At 44.1% G+C, this 21,496-nt stretch overlaps 1 protein-coding gene across 6 annotated transcripts in view; it reads right to left on the bottom strand.

The window, feature by feature from the left end:
- CSMD3 (CUB and Sushi multiple domains 3) overlaps positions 1 to 21,496 on the bottom strand; it is a 1,342,864-nt gene that overhangs the window by 20,007 nt on the left and 1,301,361 nt on the right. For all 6 annotated transcript variants that reach the window (XM_056522623.1, XM_056522621.1, XM_056522626.1 and 3 more), the window contains 5 exons: positions 19,948 to 20,121; positions 14,156 to 14,229; positions 13,566 to 13,677; positions 6,663 to 6,842; positions 740 to 805 (listed from right to left, as the gene is read on the bottom strand). In XM_056522623.1, the coding sequence (XP_056378598.1) occupies positions 740 to 805; positions 6,663 to 6,842; positions 13,566 to 13,677; positions 14,156 to 14,229; positions 19,948 to 20,121 (606 nt within the window). The remainder of the gene's footprint in view (positions 1 to 739; positions 806 to 6,662; positions 6,843 to 13,565; positions 13,678 to 14,155; positions 14,230 to 19,947; positions 20,122 to 21,496) is intronic.

Below are 21,496 nucleotides of genomic sequence, written 5' to 3' on the forward strand. Positions count from 1 at the left end.
AAAAAAAAAACTAAAAAAAAAAAACGTTTTGCACAGGAGTACCCCTTTAACATGAAGTCTTGTGGGAAAATGGTTTTCACATTTTACAGTATATTAGGTTTATACCTTTTGCAGATTATTTAGATGACAGTTAGTGGATAGAAAGGGCAATGAGAGATGATTTCTACACATAGTTCATTGTAATGAGTTGCATTTCATAAAAATGACACATTGACAAAAAAATCGGAAATATATTTTTGTAACTTTGACTTTAAAGGGGTACTCCGGCCCTAATATATCTTATTGCCTTTCCAAAGATAGGGGATAAGATGTCTGATTGCCGGGATGCCGCTGCTGGGGATCCCGCAATCTGTCATTCGGCACCCACCTTTGCGAGCTCTCCGCAATGCTGGAGGCTCCGAGTGTGCAGCATGACAACCACGGGGCCGGAGTATCGTTACATCATGACTATAATAATGCCCCGCCCCTCAATTCAAGTCTATGGGACTTCTATTGAGGGGGCGGGGTGTGATGTCACAATACTCTGGTCCCGTGGTTGTCTCGCTGCACACTCGGAGCCTCCAGCGCTGCGTAGAGCTCGCCAAGGTGGGTGCTGAATGACAGATTGTGGGGTTCCCCAGTGGTGGGACTCGCGTGATCAGACATCTTGTCCCCATGCTTTGGAAAGGGGATACAATGTATTAGGACCAGAGTACCCCTTTATGTTTAAAAATAGGTAATAAAGGTTTGTTATACTTACCACTTAGTTTTGGACCTGGAGTTCCCATTACTGGCTTTGTTTTGTTCTCAAATGGTTTAGAGCCGGCTAAAAAATACACAAAATTATTATGTTAAGTAAAATGTTTGCATCATGTGTGTTAAATTCTATGCACTGCATATGACAAGATTCCATCAGTCCATTTTACATAAAGGAAACAGATACCATTGTACCATTGTCTCAAATTGAATTGAAAATGTATTGGTCATCTATAGAGGTTTGGTGGCTTTATACTCAATCCCCAGAATATAAATATTATATATAAATACAAATTAACAAAGGTCCTTCTCAGCGCCTTCAGAACTCCAAGGATTAAAATCCAAACCCTACCCACTTGAACTTCCGGCCTCAGACATCCTGTCCATTATTCTTTGGATAGGGGATAAGATGTCTAAGGCCGGAACACCCCTTTAAATGGGCACTATCATTTGCAAACACTGTCTTGTCCTTGCAGCTATTGTCTCTGTGTGTTTCTTTGCCTAGACAAAATACAGAAAAAATGGTGGCGGAACAAGCAGGGCTCTGTGCAGGCTCCTGGCTTGTCAATCAGCCTGCTGTGTAATCTGGGGGCATGCTACAGAACCTCAGTGTGCAGAGCGGCCAGTTGTCAGCTCTGAGGTGTAAGTCCCTACATGAGATGTGAAGGCAAGGGTCATACATGCCCAAGAGAATACCCACTCCTTCTCAGTGAACTGCAAGCAGTTATGCCCTATAAAAGGATTAAAATCAGGATTTAAGCACAGGGACAGGGTCAGCACTAATTAAAGATTAAGCATGGTTGCTTATTATTATTATTATTATTATTATCATCATTATTTTTAAATCTTGTGACAGTTTAATTCCAAGAAATTCTATTTCCCTTTTCTTACTACTAAACTTCTACATTGTGTTTATCCTTTCCCAATCCCTTTATAAACACTCTACTCTGACCGTCACCTTCTTCCTTACCATTAACATGCACATTGTTAGTTGCGGACATGTGCTTTTTGATCAAACTATTGACATGGTTGGCCGTCTAAATAAATGTAGGAATATACCGGATCAGTGGTTTATTATGAAGATAAGGAATTAATGATTGAAACATAAGGATCAAGACAATGGGTGACCCATGTGTTTTGCAATTAAAGAGCCATCACTGGATTGTCTTCACAATCTTATACACTACAATGGAGAATACTATGTGTATTATTGACTTATGTTTTTTCATCTTTTTCCTGCCATGGATTTTGTGAAAGATATTATAAAATGATTGTTTGTAAAAACATAAAGGATGAAATATTTTAAAATTATAAGAAAATAAAGAAGAGGACATAATAAAAAAACTTATCATATCAGACATTGGGGCATAATAATGGACTAATAGGGTGAAAAAAATAATGCTAGATGCTGGATAGAGAATTACATTGGTTTCTATTAGAATGTTGTCAAGGAACTATAGATTCTCTATCATAGGAATAAATGGGCTAGAGGGGCACCCTGGTTGGGAAACAATGATCTAGTCTATCCTTCTTTTTCTTTCTATCTTAGGATAAATATATGTTTGTCCCAGGTTTGCTTAAATTCACCAACCACATCAGCTGGAAGTTTGTTCCAAGCATCTACTACTCTTTCCATTAAACAATATTTTATGTCACTGCTTCTGATCGTCCCTCCAACTAATGCAGAATGTGCACGTGGCGAAAAGTTTCACAAAATTTCCCCATGCCATTCTGTTCATTTCATGGCAGTAACAGGCTCTGGTGATGCCGGTCCCAAGAGCCACTGTATCATATCTTGTAGAATACAGATTCATCTGAGTGCCTCTTAGATTATCTTGCACAGCACAACCCCAGGACCCTTTAAATGCGGACTGAGCCCCAGTGGGGCTGGTAATTATTCACCTGTGTGATTGCACCTTTATAGTCTTTACATAAACTGTGAAAACCATGAGAAATGCAAAACCTGCTTTAACCCTGATCCCCTGGGATGGATTTTACAAGGAAAAAAGCTCTAAAGCTCTGAACCTTTAGCTTTATAAACCATTAAGAACAGAGAAATAATAAGACACCAGAGATTGTCATTCAATTCAAAACACAGTATACAGTTATGGGTGACTATAGTTATGTTGTTTGGCAAATCAAGACCCTTTACACATTTAAAGAATTGCTGAAAAACTTTCTCTGCATGTTATTATCAAATGACATGTTAAAGTGTACCTGTCCGTTTGCCTTCCCCCCACTCTGCTAACCCCCCCTCCACTTTCTTAATTTTTAATTTAATGGCATGGTGTTACTCCTTTCTCTTCTTTCTTCCGTTCACTATGTGTGAGCTCCAGCGGTCGGGAGGGGGCGTTCCCCTGTTTTCCTTCCCATCCTCTCTGCACATGTATCACAGAGAGGAGGGGGAGATCAGAGCAGAACTGCAGTGCAGATGCAAACAGCATATACTCTTTCCTGCATGATTGACAGGGCAGAGAGCGAACACTGTGTATCGCCTATGTCCAGCCAGCACTTCCTGGCTTTGGACTCATGCCCTACCGGCATGAGTCTCGTGCACACTATGAATGCGGCTGGCACCAAGGAAGAGCCTCCTAGTGGCCATAAATTCAAGTTTGAAAAATGGACAGAGGTGGCAGCAGGGAGCACTGTGGTCAGACTAGAAAGAATTACACAATTTCCTCCTTTACTATCCATATCACCTACTTATAACTACTCGGGACTTCTTTCTATGATCTAGTACCTATTAAGACAGTGATTGCCAACCAGGGTTTTCCTAAATATAACCATGACGAGTGCTGTTACTTTTACAATAGAGATGTCAAACTGATTTTAGCCATGGGAACAGGCATTATAGTCAATACATTTCAGCATAAATAAATAAGAATAAAAATGGAGAATGCTTCCCCCTTTAAATCAAGTTTCCTTTAAAGGGGTACTCCATTGGTGAGGGGGTAGTCCACTGTTTTCGCATCACGCCCCCTCAATGCATGTCTATGGGAGGGGGCGTGATGGCCGTCAGGCTCACTCCAAAAGACTTGTATTGAGGGTGTGTGGCCATGACATCATGAGGGGGTGGCCGACCCCTGCAGCGCGAAAACAGCGTTCGGAAGAGTTACTTCTGAATGCTGGCAAATGGAGAACCCCTTTAAAGGGGTACTCCAGAGGGAAACATTTTTTTTCAAATCAACTGGTGCCAGAAAATTTTACAGATTTGTAAATCATGTCTATTTAAAAATCTTAGGCCTTCCAGTACTTATTAGCTGCTGCATGCTCCAGAGGAAGTTGTGTAGTTCATTATAGTCTGACCACAATGCTCTCTGCTGACACCTCTGTCCATGTTAGGAACTGTATAGAGCAGACGTGGGCATTGTACGGCCCGCGGGCCACATACGGCCCTTTGATTGGCTCTGACTGGCCCGCACTCACTGTCGGGCCGTACAATGCCCAGGTCTGCACCATCAGCCTGTGACAGGGAGAGCCTGTACAGTGCTGACAGGCAGAAGAAGAGAGCATGCACTCTCCCCCGGAGGAGAGGGAGATGAGGAGGAGAGGCCGTGTATCCTGTCTGCTCCGCCTCCTTCCCTCAGCTGTAAACTTCAGCCGGGTGAGTGTGTGTGTGTTTATATGTGTCTGTGTTGTCTGTGTGTGTTTATATGTGTATCTTTGTGTATGTGTGTGTTTATATGTGTATATTTGTGTATGTGTGTGTTTATCTAGGTATATTTGTGTATGTGTGTGCTTATATGTGTGTCTTTGTGTATGTGTGTGTTTATATGTGTGTCTTTGTGTATGTGTGTGTTTATATGTGTGTCTTTGTGTATGAGTGTGTTTATATGTGTATCTTTGTGTATGTGTGTGTTTATATGTGTGTCTTTTTTGTATGTGTGTGTTTATATTTGTATCTTTGTATATGTGTGTGTTTATATGTGTGCCTTTGTGTATGTGTGTGTTTATATGTGTGTATTTGTGTATGTGTGTTTATATGTGTGTCTTTGTGTATGTGTCTGTCTCTGTATGTGTGTGACAGTGTGGGGAGGCGAGCTGCCTCATGTGGTGGGAAACTGTGGTAATCTGGGGGACATCTGTGCTGCCTAATCTGGGGGACATCTATGCTGCCCAATCTGGGGGACAACTATGTTCCTAATATGGGGGAAAACTATGCTTCTAATCTGGGGGACATCTATGCTGCCTAATCTGGGGGAAAACTATGCTGCCTACTCTTGGGGACAACTATGCTCCTAATATGGGGGAAAACGATGCTCCTAATCTGGGGTGCATCTATGCTGCCTAATCTGAGGAACAACTATGTTCCTAATATGGGGGAAAACTATCCTCCTAATCTGGGGGACATCTATGCTGCCTAATCTGGGGGAAAACTATGCTCCTAATCTGGGGGACAACTATGCTGCCTAATCTGGGGGACAACTATGCTGCCTAATCTGGGGGACAACTATGCTGCCTAATCTGGGGGAAAACTATGCTAATCTGGGGGAAAACTATGACCCTAATCTGGGGGAAAACTATGCTCATAATCTGGGGGACAACTATGCTCCTACTCTGGGGGACAACTATGCTGCCTAATCTGGGGGACAACTATGCTGCCTAATCTGGGGGGCAACTATGCTGCCTAATCTGGGGGGAATTATGATCCTAATCTGGGGGACAACTATGCTCCTAATCTGGGAGAAAACTATGCTGCCTAATCTGGGGGACAACTATGCTCCTAATCTGGGGGGGATTTATGATCCTAATCTGGGGGACAACTATGCTCCTAATCTGGGGACAACTATGCTCCTAATCTGGGGGACAACGATGCTCCTAATCTGGGGGACAACTATGCTCCTAATCTGGGGGACAGCCATGCTCCTAATCTGGGCGACAACTATGCTCCTAATCTGGGGGAAACTATGCTGCCTAATCTGGGGGGAACTATGCTCCTAATTTTGGGGAAAACTATGCTCCTAATCTGGGGGGAAACTATGCTGCCTAATCTGGGAGACAACTATGCTGCCTAATCTGGGAGACAACTATGCTCCTAATATGGGGGAAAACTATGCTGCCTAATCTGGGGGGAAACTATGCTCCAAATCTGGGGAAAACTGGCTAATCTGGGGGAAAACTATGCTGCCTAATCTGGGGGACAACTATGCTGCCTAATCTGGGGGACAACTATGCTACCTAATCTGGGGGCAACTATGCTCCTAATCTGGGGGGAAACTATGCTCCTAATCTGGGGGGAAACTATGCTCCTAATTTGGGGGAAAAACTATGCTCCTAATTTGGGGGGAAACTACCCGGCCCTCCACTATATTTTTAGTTTCTCATGTGGCCCCATGGAAAAAATAATTGCCCACCCATGGTCTAGAGCATTAGCAAATCCCCATTTCAAACCTCTCCTGCTCTGGACACTTCCTGACACAGACAGAAGTGTCAGCAGAGAGCACTCTGGAGAAAACAGCAGCTCATAAGTGCAGGAAGGATTAAGATTTATCTAAATTTCTGGCACCGGAGGATTTGAAAATGTTTTCCCCCCCTTCAAAGTAGAATTGGGAGCCAGGGTTACATAACAATAACGTTATGAATCATTACATTAGAGAACCCTATTACATCACCTAGGAGAAACTAAACAAAAGTTTAACTTAAATAAAAACAACAACAAATCATACCTAAATAATTGACGTTTAAATTAATTTAACATTTAAACATTCCATTTAAATGAATGATAAATTAGTAATAACGGGATCATAATAAAGAATATATTTAAATGAATGCATTATCAAAACTCAGAAGTCCCAATTCTCTCGTGTCTTTCACGCGGAGAGCATTGTGAGATGAATAAAGGCATTAAAAAAACAAAAGTCTTGCATTTCATTTTCCTGCCAAGTACAAATAATTCAAATGTTTCAAGACAAGTAATATTACATTACCTGTGCAAACTGGAACTTTTCCGCTCCATGTGTTATCTGGCTGGCAAATTCTGTGCTCAGTCCCTCCCGAGAGAAGATATCCCGGCTGGCAAGTGTAAATTAATGTATAACCAAGTGACGGAAGATCTATTCCAACAACATTCGAATGTAATGGAGATTCTGGCTGCTTGCAGCTGTGGGCTGTAGAATAAACAACTGGTAAACGATAGAGCTAAAACTCATTACTCTCATTTATCTATGGAACTGCAACAATGTTTTTAGTCGGTGGCAGTACTTGTTTAATTTAGATGTAAAGTGGAATACACCTGCAGAATAACATGAATGGTGTGGGCACCTGCTTTATAAGAACATGAATGTAGACAAAGGAGTTAAGGAAACAGAGACTGGAAGGGATAGCTAGAGCAACTGTACAGTGATCAAACACCTCGCTCAACCTTCCATTCTAATTTTATTGAGGCTCTAAATGTAGGGTCACATGTAACAGATTTATGCTGACGATCTGCAAGTAACCTGACCCATAGTGTATCTCCAGCTCTTGCCTATCCCCAACCACACACCCCCCGCCCCGCCTTGTCCCGCACCCTGGCCTGCTCGCAGCGGCAATCCGCCACCCGAAGCAGCCACACAGGGGCATGTGATTCGCTGCATGCATGCACTGTGTACTCAGATTGGCAACAGCTGGAGGTACACAATGGGTTGAGTCATTGGCGTATCCGCATTGTAAAATATGCTGAAGATCCATTACGTGTAACCCTACCCTATAGCAGTCACTAGTTATACATTAAAAGATACAACAAATATATAGAACAAGGATTCCTAACACGGGAAAAAGCTATATTTCTCAGAAACAACCTCAATGGACAAGTTGCTGCAATAAAGACTAGGGTATCTAACCACACCAACAATATGGTCATACCAAAATCATTACAGAAGGGCACAGTGGCATAGTCTTTAGAAACAACCAATGCTACCCATTTTATGTACAAGTGACCCCCAGAAACCATCAACACAAAAATCCTGATGCGTTTCACCCTTAAATGTGGGATGCACCAGGGGATAGTAGACAGGGTAGAGAAATGTGCAGTATAGAATAATCCAATGGCATGAGCATAAGATAAGGACATGTACAAAGATTGTTTCCCAATTGTCCACAATTGGACCACTCACCCAGGTCCCAAGTGGTTTATTAAAAACCCATTCAACACAACATCACAACATGCCATCAAAACACTCAGAAGGCTTTATTTAAATAACAATCACTTGGTGTCTCACATAGATACACAGTGTGATCAGTGACAGAATGTCAGGAAATCATGTTGGGAAAAGCTGGCAATCTCACACAATACAATTCTCTGAACACGCCGAATTTAGACATAAATTAAGAAAGAATTTATCTATATGCATCAAGCTCCATGTGCCCTTTTTAAGGGAAATGATGCCATACACTTATGGGAATATTTTATTAAAGGCTCTTGTCAAGCGGACATTAATCAGATGTTCATCACAAGTACTGGTAATGTCTCTAATAGACAACCCCTTTAGGGATCTGCTACTAAACATCACTGGTCATGACATGGGCACAACTTTGTTAAAAATAAGCCTGGGCATAGGGTGAAGTGCCAGATATGTGCTTCCTGCTGGTTTATTCTTGACTGGTTCACAAATACACAAACAGGGAGAGGTCTGTCCATCAGACAGAGCTAAGTGTTACGGCGAGCTCTCCGGCCGGTCACACTGGCTGTGAGTGCTCTCTTCCTCTGTCCTCCGGTGAGCCCGAGATTTGCATCGCTGGACGCGCCAACATGCAAATCTTGGGCCGTCACTCACCTCCTCTTTCTTCTGTTTTCTCTGTGTTCTCAACCCACCAACGCACGTGTCCGCGCCTCCTAGGGTGCACTCACGCCGGAGCTCTGAGATTTAAAGGGCCAGTGCGCACTTAATTAGTGTTTGCCCTTGTCCCTTCTCTATAAGTATGTATCTACCTCTTGCCGGATCTTTGTGTGCCCAGTGCCCTAGTGAAAGCGTTTATTGTGTCTTGCCTTGCCGTGTTCCTGAGCTACCTGCTCTGTGACCTGACCTTGCTCCTGTGCTGCCTGCCTACTGACCTCGTTCTACTTCCCTGTTCTGGCTACCGTGCTGCCTGCCCTGACCTTCTGCTATCCTGACTACGAGTTTCCATATTCTTCCTGAACCACGTTTTCTCCTCAGCAGCCAGTGTGGACAAGTCATGTCAGGGGTAACGACCTAATTGGCCCTTAAGCAGTAAGTCCATCCCGCTTTGCGGCGGGCTCTGCCGAAAACCAGCGGCACCTTAGACTCCGCTCCCTGACATGGCCCAAGCCATCATTCACACAGGCTCAGAGGATGTACTACCTCCTTGCCGCTAACAGTAAGATACGGCCATGGATCCCGCTGGGGTGCCTCCGCCTGATGTTATGGATCTCTCCACCGTCGTGGCTCAACAGTCGCAGTAGTTAGCCCGTCAGGCGCATTTGGAGTTCATGGCTGATTAGTTTCCGACAGAGCGAGCTAAAGTGACGTTTGTGGTCAGTCTATTGTACGGTAAAGCTCTGGCCTGGGCTACTCCTCTCTGGGATCGTAATGATCCGGTGTCTTCTAACCTGCAGGTTTTTCTCTCTGAGTTTTGCAATGTCTTTGAAGAACCTGCACAGGCCTCCTCGGCCGACTCCGGTTCCGCTGGAGATTTCATTGATGCCACTCTGGTCCATAAACATCGTCTTCCAGTGACTCGACTTGCTAAGCCTATGTACATTTCCTCTGTCAATGGAGAAAACCTGAAATGCATTGTGCTTTTCCTCGAGGAAACAATTGAGTACTACGTGCTTCCACATTGTACTTCAGAGCTTCTTCTCGGTCTTCCTTGGCTTCAACGTCACACTTCACTCCTCGACTGGGGGCCTGGTGAGGTCATAACCTGGGGATTCATTTGCCAAAAACTTGTCTTGAGCCAACTCTGCCTAAGTCTATCAATATGCCTTCTATGCTGGGATTGCCTCTTCCTTATCAAGACTACTCTGATGTATTCAGTGAAAAGCAGGCTGAAATTCTTCCACCACATCTTCCCTATGACTGTCTTATTGACTTACAGCCAGGGATTTCACCTCCCTGGGGTATTGACTTACAGCCAGGCATTTCCCCTCCCTGGGGAAGAATTTTTCCTTTTTCTGTTCCAGAGTCACAAGCCATTGCTAAATATATTCCAGAGAACCTTCAAAAGGGTTTTATCCATAAATCCTCCTCCCCAGCCAGAGCTGGTTTCTTCTTTGTCGGAAAGAAGCATGGTTCTCTTCGTCCTTGTATTGACTACCAGGGACTTAACAAAATCGCTATCCTTTGCTTTTCATTTCTGAACTTTTTGATCATCTTCGGGGAGCCAAGATTTTCTCCTAATTGTATCTTCGGGGAACATACAATCTCCAGATTCGTGAAGGAGACAAATGGAAGACAGCCTTTAATACCCGAGATGGACACTTTGAATATCTTGTGATGCCATTTCTCCTCTGTAACGCTCCAGCTGTCTTTCAAGAATTCGTTAATTACATTTTTTGTGATTTGCTTTATACATGTGTTGTGGCATATCTTGATGATATACTGATCTTCTCATCCAACTTGGAGGGTCATCGTTCTCATGTCTGGCAGGTTTTCCAGAACTTCAGGAATAATCGTCTGTATGCCAAGCTTGAGAAGTGCCTTTTCGAGAGATTAAGTATTCCTTTTCTTGGTTACATTGTGTCTGGTCAAGGTCTTCAGATGGATCTTGGCAAGTTGTCTGCAGTTTTGGACTGGCTGAGACCTACTGTCCTATAGGCCATTCAGCATTTCTTGCTGTTTGCTAATTACTATCATCAGTTCATTCCTCATTTTTCTTCTGTGGTCACCCCGATTGTGCCTCTCACAAAAAACAAAACAAAACTGTAATACCAAGAATTGGACTCCTGAGGCCGATGAGGCCTTCTCTTGACTACAATCTGCCTTCGCCTCAGCACCAGTTCTCCCTAGACCTTATCCTGAGAAACACCTCTATCTGGAGGTAGACGCATCCTCTGTAGGAGCTGGCACCATCCTGACTCAAAAATCCTCCAAGGACAAGACTGTAACCTATGGCTTCTTCTCCAAGACCTTTTCACCTGCAGAGTGAAATTATTCAATTGGAGATATTAAGATGGCATTAGAAGAATGGCGACATCTTTTGGAGGGTTCTCCTCATCCTGTTAACATCTATACAGATCATAAAAATCTCTTATACCTTAAAACAGCTCAGCGCCTGAATCCTCAGCAGGCTAGATGGTCCCTTTTCTTTCCAAGGTTCAATTTCTTCATTAATTTCCATCCTGCAGACAAGAATGTCAGAGCCAATGCCCTTTCTAGATCCTCCAATGTGGTTGGTCTGGACTCTACTCCTAGGCATATTGCTCCTCCTGAGCAATTGATTTCTGCTACACCTGTCAATCTTCTGTAAGTTCCTCCTGGAAAATCTTTTGTGCCTTCTCAACTGAGACAAGGAGTCTTGAATTGGGGACATTCTTCCTTGCTGGCGGGTCATTCTGGAGCACGGAAGTCCATTCAACTTATTTATCTGCATTACTGGTGGCCAAACCTAGAACGCAATGTCACAGATTTTGTCCGTTCTTCTGCTATTTGAGCTCATGACAAGACTCCTAGGCAGTCTTCTTCAGCCTTTGCCTATTCCAGAAACACCATGGTCACACTTTATTACTGATTTGCCACCTTCCAGCAACAATACGGTCATCTGGGTGGTAGTTGATCGATTTTCCAAAATGTCTCATTTCATTCCTTTGCCTGGTCTTCCATCTGCTCCGCAGCTGTCGAAATTCTTTCTTCAGCATATCTTTTGCCTTCGTGACCTCCCTTCTCACATTGTCTCTGATCGAGGAGTGCAATTCATTTTCCAAGTTCTGGTGAGCTCTCTACTCCCGTCTCAAAATTAATCCTGACTTTACTTCTGCTTATCACCCTAAAACCAACAGCCAGGTAGAGAGGGTTAATCAAATCCTGGGAGATTATCTCCGTCATATTGTCTCAACTCGGCAGGACGATTAGGTCGACCTTTTACCTTGAGCAGAATTTTCTTATAATCACAAGGATTCTGAGTCTATAAGGACCATTCTTTGTTGTCTATGGTCATCATCTTCGTCCTACTCTTCCAGCTTCTTCTGGAGTGCCTGCCGTAGATGAACAAGTACAGGACTTAAAGATCATCTGGAACGACGGTTCTTTGCTTCACGCTTCCTCTCGTATGAAATCTCAAGTGTAAAAGAAGAGAAGGTCTTCTCCAGTTTTCACTTCTGATGATAAGGTCTGGCTCTCTTCTAAATACATCCGTTTCAGGATTCTGAGCTACAAATTAGGTCCTCGGTTCCTGGGACCGTTCGAGGTTTTGAAAAAAATAATCCAATGTGTAGGTGTATAAAAAATATATATGATTATATAAATATATATATATATATATATACATACATATACAATAATGTAGATCCAGTGAGTTAGATTAAATTAAAACAATTCATTAATACAACAATAGTGATATTTCTTGTGGTGTCCTTTGTAGGGCCCTTACATCGGACTTACCACGATAAGACTGGTAGTAGATGTAAATAAAATAAAAAATAAAACAAAAATAAAATGTAATAGGTGCTGGTATCCCAGTTAGGCAAATAATAGGTAACACTATAGGTGCATGCACGGGGATCGTGCTATGCCGGGTGGAATACAATGTCTTATGATCTGAGCAGCAATTTCTCTGTTTGGCTGATAGAGATATTGCATGTGGCAGCGTGCCGGTAAGTGAGAGAATTCAGTGCGCTCTGGGGCGCTGGAGATTCCTTATATTTGTCCCACTCTACCCTGACGGCACAGGGATAGAGATTAGTGAGTGGGAAATAGATAGTCTGTTATATGTAATCCTGTGGGTGCATGAAGCTGCGCTCAGCAGAACTGGAGACCCCTCAAATGTGGACCACTCTACCCTGGCGGCATGGGGAAAGTTTGAGTGGGTTTAGGGGTTTGGCACACTGTGCCTCTTACCAGCAATGTCCTGGAGCGAGGTTACCGGGAATAGGTTTTCACCAGGGAGACATCCTCTGGCAGGCAGAATACGTGCAATGCTGGGAGCGTGTTCTGATATTGTTTTTGCAGTCCGATGGATGATGTAGAGTTTGCCAATACTGGGGTACAGGTGGTAGAGGCTAGACGCATTTCGAGGTACTCATCTAATTCTTTTTCAATAGCAATGCTATTGAAAAAGAGGTAGATGAGTACCTCAAAACCCGGCTATCCTGACTATGAGTTGCCATATTCCTCCTGTACCACGTTTTCTCCCCAGCAGCCTGTGTGGACGAGTCGTGTCAGGGGTAGGGACCTGGGTACCGACTGCTGCAGCAAGTCCATCCCGCAAGTCCATTTCCGTGACACATACAGCATTTCATAGTAGAACTTACAACAAGGGAGTCAATTCTCTAATGTTTAAATGTTTTATTTTTATTTTTTTATTATAAGTGTTAAAAGTGTTGGGATTTAAAATGTAAGCTTTAAAGGGGTACTCCACTCCCCCAGCGTTGGGAACATTTTGATCCGAATGCTGGGTGCGGACTGCAGGGGTAGTGATGTCATGACCACGCCCCTCGTGATGTCATGCCATGCCCGTTCAATTCAAGTCTATGGGAGGGGCACGGCGACTGCATAGACTTGCATTGAGGGGGCGTGGTCTGACATCACGAATGGCCTTGCCAGTGACAAAACAATCTCGCAATCCGCACCCAGCATTCGGAAGAAAAAGTTCAGAACACTGGGGCAGTGGAGTACCCCTTTAAAGAAGAAATAATATCAAATCGAAATCAAAATGTAAAACTTTTTGAGACTTACGAATACATTCTGTTGGCAAGCCACTCCAGGTCAAGTCTGGAAGACAAGTACGAGTGGTGGATCCATGCAAAAGATACCCTTTCTTGCATGAGAATTGAACAATTCTTCCAACCTGAAGAAAGATAAAACCAGTTATTACAAGTTATAAAAAAGGCAGAACTTCCTTTTACAGGGGCAACTCAATAAGACAAAACCTGACCAAATGTCTTTTGCAGCATATAAACTATGTAGAAGGAAATTCCTCACTCAATATCTCAATCTAAAAACCTGATCACAGAGTTTCCCTCTAAGAGCTGCTCCCGATTCGAAAAACCCGGCATGGAAGACTCATCATGCCCAGACATTACATGACCAAAATTCAGAAGAGTAGTATATTTTTGCCTCAAGGGATGTAGATTAATAAGGGGCAGCCCCTGATGAAGCTTTACCCACAGCTATTAGCTAATTGCCAATAATGGCTTCGTTTTATATATGGGTTATCCTCATGAAACATCCTTTAATAAGTTGTGCCAATAAAACCCTTACAATGGTTAAGAATATGTAATAAAATTATAACATTTATGGTTTACACAAAATATTCGTAAATTTACCTGATAACCATATGTATTATTTTGGAAACCATGACGTGGTGTCCCTGGGTTCCCACAAGAAGTCAAGGTAGGTTCTAAAAAGAAAAAGTAAGTAAGAATGTCGGTATAGCAATCTTTATAATGAAGAAATATTACATAATTAAAAAAAAAATATTGGACTATTGAAGATCAAATTGCCTACAATGTTACAACAATCTATATGTAAACCCTGCAAACAATTTCTCTCCTGCTTTTTATACAGTTTCTAATATTTAAAAATGTCATCACTGTAAAGAAAAAAAAGGAAAACCTAATAAAACATATTTCTCGATACATAACATTTAACTTTACTAAACAAAACCTCTATGAACTATTGAATGACCTGTAAGTCGAATCTGGAGGGTTCTGAACTACATCGATATAATAAAAAAGTGTTCTTGTTACAGATGAGGAAATGCTTCTTCGAAATTAGAGGAAAAAACATAGAATATTAGTACAGCGTATTTACATCTCATGACAGAAGAATGAATTCACAGGAGTATACGGCTAGGTTCACACATGGCCGGCGTCTGGCATAGTTTCCCTCTGGTGTGCCTCAGAGGGAAACTGATGCTAGAACTGATCCCATTCATTTGAATGGGACAGTTCACAATCATCCAGCGTCCCAATTTTGACGCCGGAAGGTTGGCCACGCCGGACGGGGAACAAAGATTACCTAAAACAATGGACACAGGTGCCAGAAACAATGGACGACAGATGTCATACAACTGATAACAACCGATGCACGTTGTCATCAGTTGCGGCATCAGTTGCATTGAGATTTAGACTAAGTTCACTGTCAGGGTCCGGACTAGCGGCTGGTGAAGACACTGGAGGTGGATCCTCTGTGCCAGAGAGGCGATGACGCGGGCCGTACTGGGGAATTGGTTCTAAGCAGTTACTGGTGTTCACCAAAGCCCGCCGCAAAGCAGGATGGACTTGCTGCGGCAGTAACTACCAGGTCGTGTTCCCCAGTAGCGACTCGACCTCTCTGGCAGCTGAGACTGGCGCGGTACACAAGGACTAGACAGAGGCGAGGTCAGACGTAGCAGAAGGTCAGGGAAGGCAGCGAGGTTCGTAGTCAGGGGCAACAGCAGAAGGTCTGGGTACACAGGCTTGGAACACACTACAACGCTTTCTCAGGGCACAAGGCAACAAGATCCGGCAAGGAGAGGAAGGGGAAGTAGTTTTTAATAAGAATGGGAGTGATTGGGCCAGGCACCAATTAGTGGTGCACTGACCCTTAAAATTTTAGCAAACCGGTGTGCGCGCGCCTTAGGGAGCGGGGCCGTGCGCGCCGGGAGGAAGCAGGCAGGGGCGAGAGGTGAGTTACATGGGGCGCGATCAGAGGGCGGGCACGACCCGTGTTTCGGATCGCGTTCCCTCCAGAGACCAGGGAGCAGCGCTCGCGGTCAGCAATGCCGACTGGAGCGCTGTAGACAGAAGCACGCCGTGAGCGCTCCGGAGAGGCAGTACCCCCCCTTAGGTCTCCTCCTCTTCTTGGAACCGAGGAATCTGTAGATGAGTTCCTTTTCTAGGATATTGTCCTCTGGCTCCCAAGACCTCTCGTCGGGGCCACAATTCTCCCAATCAACAAGAATTTTTTTTTACCTCTGACAACCTTTGAAGCGAGGATTTCTTTAACCGAGAAGACGTCAGAGGACCCCAAGACAGGAGCAGGAATGGTGACCTTGGGGGAAAAACAGTTAAGAATGAGAGGCTTGAGAAGGGAAACATGAAAGGAGTTAGGAATACGAAGAGAAGGAGGAAGATGGAGCTTGTAAGAGACAGAGTTGATTTGACTTTTGACCCTAAATGGCCCGAGGTAACGTAGACCCAGCTTGTAGCTAGGGACACGAAACCGAATATATTTGGCAGAGAGCCACACTTTGTCACCAGGGGCAAAGACAGGAGGAATTCTTCTCTTCTTGTCCGCGTGTTTCTTCATACGAGGCCAGCGAGAGCGACTTTTGAATCTCCTTCCAAATAGAGGAAAAGTCCCGGGTCAAAACATCTACGGCAGGAACTCCAGATGAAGTGGGAATGGGGAGGGGGGGAAGCGGGTGTCGGCCGTACACCACAAAGAATGGAGACTTGGTGGATGACTCAGAGTTTTTGAAATTGTACGAGAATTCAGCCCTGGGTAACAGGTCAACCCAATCATCTTGGCGGGAGGAGACAAACTGTCGCAGGTAGTCACCAAGGATCTGGTTTACTCTCTCCACTTGTCCATTAGCTTGCAGGTAGTAGGCGGAGGAATAATTCAATTTAATCTTCAATTGGGTACAGAGTGCTCTCCAGAATTTCGAGATGTATTGAACGCCTCTATCGGAGACGATATGCGTAGGCAGTCCGTGGAAACGAAAAATGTGCAAAAAAAATTGTTTCGCCAATTGTGGCGCAGAAGGGAGGCCAGGAAGCAGAACGAAATGGGCCATTTTGGAGAATCGATCAACGACCACCCAAATGACAGTGTTGCCATGGGATACAGGAAGGTCAGTGACGAAGTCCATCGCTATGTGTGACCAAGGCTGTTCGGGTACCGGCAGAGGAAGAAGAAGACCCGCAGGCCTCTGGCGAGGAGTTTTATCACGTGCACAGACAGTACAGGAGCATACGAAGTCAGTCACATCTTTTTCAAGGGAAGACCACCAATAGTGTCTGGCAATCATCTGAATAGATTTCTTGATTCCAGCGTGACCCGCCAAGTGGGAGGAGTGACCCCATTTGAGAGTACGGAGGCGAAGACGTGGAGGGACAGGTTTTTCCTGGAGGAACTGCCACCAGAGAAGCAGGAGCAGCAGAGATCAGACACTCAGGGGAAATGATGTGTTGGGGAGAGGTTTCTGCTTCCGTGGCATCAGTGGAACGTGATAGGGCATCCGCCCTGACATTCTTGTCTGCGGGACAAAAATGGATCTGGAAGTTGAAGCAGGCGAAGAACAATGACCACCTGGCCTGGCGAGGATTTAAGCGCTGGGCGAACTGTAGGTAGGATAGATTTTTGTGGTCAGTGTAGATGGTGATAGGGTGGAGGGATCCTTCCAGGAGATGCCTCCACTCCTCAAGTGCCAACTTAATGGCCAGCAATTCTCGGTCACCAATAGCGTAGTTTCTTTCAGGAGGAGAAAAGGTTTTAGAGAAAAAACCGCAAGTGACGTTTTTTCCTTTAGCGTTTTTTTTTAAGAAGAACCGCCCCGGCTCCTACTGAAGAGGCATCTACCTCAAGGAAGAATGGTTTCAGAGGATCAGGCCTAGTCAAGACTGGTGCGGAGGCGAAGGCGGCCTTAAGGCGAGTAAAAGCTTCTTCCGCTTGGGGAGGCCAGGATCTCGGATTCACATCTTTCTTGGTCAGAGCCACAACGGGAGCCACGATAGTGGAGAAGTGGGGGATAAACTGACGGTAGTACTTAGCGAATCCGAGGAAGCGCTGGATAGAGCGAAGTCCGGAGGGGCGTGGCCAATCCAAGACCGCGGAGAGCTTGTCGGGGTCCATTTGAAGACCTTGTCCTGAGACCAGATATCCCAGGAAAGGAAGACAGGTACGTTCAATGAGGCATTTTTCAATCTTGGCATAGAGATGGTTAACACGGAGGCGCTGGAGCACTTGACAAACATGGAGGCGGTGTTCCTCTAGGTTGGAGGAGAAGATTAGAATGTCATCGAGATAGACCACCACGCAAGTATACAACAAGTCCCGGAAGATTTCATTGACAAAGTCTTGGAAGACTGCAGGGGCGTTGCAAAGACCGAATGGCATGACCAGGTTATGTGCTTAACCCCTTAATGACCAGTGGTTTTTCCGTTTTTGTACTTTCGATTAAAATGATACCCTACTCATGTAGGTTTGATTTTGTCGTACTTCTGAAAAAAATCATAACAACATGCAGGAAAATGTATATGTTTTAAATTGTCATCTTCTGACACCTATAACTTTTTTATTTTTCCCGCGTATGGATTGGTGTGAGGGCTCATTTTTTGTGACGTGATCTGAAGTTTTTAGCGGTACCATTTTTGCATTGATAGGACTTATTGATCGCTTTTTATTCATTTTTCATGATATAAAAAGTAACCAAGAAACGCTATTTTGGACTTTGGAATTTTTTTTTGCACGTACACCATTGACTGTGCGCTTAAATTAATGATATATCTTTATAATTCGGACATTTACGCATGCGGCAATACCACATATGTTTAATTTTATTTTTATTTACACTGGTTTTTTTTTAAATGGGAAAAGGGGGGTGATTCAAACTTTTAATAGGGAAGGGGTTAAATGATCTTTATTCACTTTTTTTTCACTTTTTTTTTGCAGTGTTATAGCTCCCATTGGGGGTTATAACACTGCACACACTGATCTTTTACAATGATCAATGGTTTCTCATAGGAAACCAATGATCGATGATTCTGCCGATTGAATACTTATGAGCAGTCATTCGGCGATCGAACACCAGGAGGCAGGTAAGGGGACCCTCCTGCTGTCCTACAGCTGTTCGGGAAGCCGTGATTTCACAGTGCCGATCCCGAACAGCCCCCTGAACTAACCGGCTTTAGTTTAGTTTCATTTTAGACGCGGTGATCAACTTTGAACGCCGCGTCTAAAGGGTTAATAGCGCGCGACACAGCGATCAGTGCCGCACACTATTAGCCACGGGTCCCGGCTGTTGTTAGAGGCCAGGCCCGACCCGCTATGACGTGGACTCATGACATACCGGTACATCATGGGTCCTTAAAGGGGTACTCCGCACCCTTAGACATCTTATCCCCTATCCAAAGGATAGGGGATAAGATGTCAGATCGCCGGGGTCCTACTGCAGGGGACCCCCGGGATCTCGGCTGCTGCACCCACCTGTACGGCTTTCACCTCACACCGACAACACTGGAGGCTTCCGATCCCGACTACAATGGCGGACGAGCGTGACGTCATGACTCCGCCCCGTGTGATGTCACGCCCCGCCCCTCATTGCAAGTCTATGGGAGGGGTGTGACGGACCTCCCATAGACTTGCATTGAGGGGGTGGGGCGTGACGTCACACGGGGCGGAGTCGTGACGTCACGCTCGTCCGCCATTGTGGTCGGGATCCGAAGCCTCCAGCATTGCCGGTGTGAGGTGGAAGCCGTACAGGTAGGTGCAGCAGCCGAGATCCCAGGGGTCCCAAGCAGCGGGACCTCGGCGATCTGACATCTTATCCCCTATTCTTTGGCTAGGGGATAAGATGTCTAGGGGTGCGGAGTACCCCTTTAAGTGTTTAAAAAGCATCATTACTCAGTAGGGACTTATTAGGGGTATAGGTTGGACTTGATGTACTCTGCTCTTTTTTCAACCTTATGAACTATGTTACTATGTTACTAATGGCAATTCCAATATCCAATATATTTATATGTTATAAATAAAAAGAAAAAAAATCTACTTTTATTTGCACTTACTGCCACCCCTATGTATAGGTTGTGCTTGGTACTACATATTGTTCTGACTCATTTGAAGAGGTACTTCCCTTGATATGTAAAAAAAAAAAAAAAAAACTACTGTCCATTGGTATATGAGCTCTTTGTCAGTGGTCTCAAACTGTGGCCGTCAACAGATGTTGCAAAACTTCAACTCCCAGCATGCCCGGACAGCCGTTGGCTGTCCGGGCATGCTGGGAGTTGAAGTTTTGCAACATCTAGATGGCCATTGTTTGAGACCACTGGTCTACATAGTGTTCACTGATATATTAAACTTTTTAAATTATCATACAAAGCATATGATACTGAGCATTGCAGACTGGATTTACCTATACAACGAGGAGGTGAGCCGCTCCATGATCCCTCTGCCTGGCATATCCTAGTTTCAGAACCAACCAAAACATAGGATGGGTTGCAAATAAAAGATACTTCAGACTGGAAGATAAAGCTTTTGCCTTCACGTTTGCCATTCGCAGGTATTCCGGGGTCACCACAAAATTTTGCTGTAGGGAAGAAGTGAAAGATCTTAGCAGGACACTGACCATTGCAAAGCTTTATAATGATTTATTTTTACATTTATAAGTTCATTCAATAAAAATGTTTATGAACTGCCATGTTGTGTTATTATGATAGTTTGTTCTTATTTATGAAAAACTTAAAGGGACTGTCTGCTTTGGACAACCTTTTTCTATATCCCCCACCTTTCTGGTTGTATCGTCTAGCTTTCGTTTCTGTTTGACTTCTGGCAACAACTTTAGTTATATATCAGACAGGAGGCTCATATCTTGCATTAATCTTTCTTTAATTAATGCCCATAGCAGAAAAAATCTTTATACAAACGTTTTTAATAAAATCTTTTAAAAAACTACATATCCCAGCAGTCCCCTGTGAACTCCTCCTCCTATCCCAGCATGCTGGCTGCTATATAAGGGACTGCTTGAAGATCCTCTTCCTCTTTCTTTCTGCTCATAGCAGACAGATAAGTACCTATAGTATATTTGTTTCTTAAATCTCTCTTTTATATGTATGTTTTCTCTGTTTGAGACATTTCATCTTTACTTAGTGTTATATTTACCAGTTGTTTATATATATTTATATATATATATATATATATTTCCTTCTATATATTTTCTCTCTTTCCGCTTCCTGTTAGTTGCGGTATTGTTTTCTAATACTATCGTCTTTCGCTATACTTTCGCATCAGTGCTCAAATATATTCTTGTGCCGGGTGCGCTACTCTGTTCTTTTCTCCCTCTTCCTTACCCAGCGCCATTTTGTGAATTTTCGCGCCTTCTTCTTCCTTCCTTCCCGCCGCTGACTGTCTGTTGCGGGGAGGGAGGAGAGGTGGGCGTATCCTCTATGACGTGCGCCGGGTGACGCGCGTTTGCCGACGCCGCACACCCAATCACAGCGCTCCTGGTCGGAAATCTCGCGAGATTTCGGCTGTCCCTCGCTGTAACTTGTATACGCCTCCTCTCTTCATCGCATTGTTGTGCGAGCGGTGAGAGGAACGCCAACGGTTGTTAGCTGTGCTTCTAATAAGTCAGTCAGGTAGACCTATTACCCTATCCTTTATTACTAATAGTCCTGCCTCACCTTGGAATAGTCTATAACTATCGCTACTTGTAGCTTTCAGATAGTCTGTGATGGCAGGGGATAACACTAAAGCTCCTTTCCCTGGCATGTCTTCTACTGCTCGTGAGGCAATAGAGTTAGAAGCCTCCCACATAATGTCAGCTTCTCAAATACAAGACCTTATTAATAGGTCCGTCCAGGCTGCATTAGCCTCTGCGGCTCATCCCTCTACTTCAGGGGAGAAACCTAAAAAAGGTAAAGCGCTGAGTAAGCGCAAACATATTGCTGGACACTCCGACTCCC

This window comes from Hyla sarda, chromosome 5 (assembly GCF_029499605.1).
Source record: "Hyla sarda isolate aHylSar1 chromosome 5, aHylSar1.hap1, whole genome shotgun sequence".
Lineage (NCBI taxonomy): Eukaryota > Metazoa > Chordata > Amphibia > Anura > Hylidae > Hyla > Hyla sarda.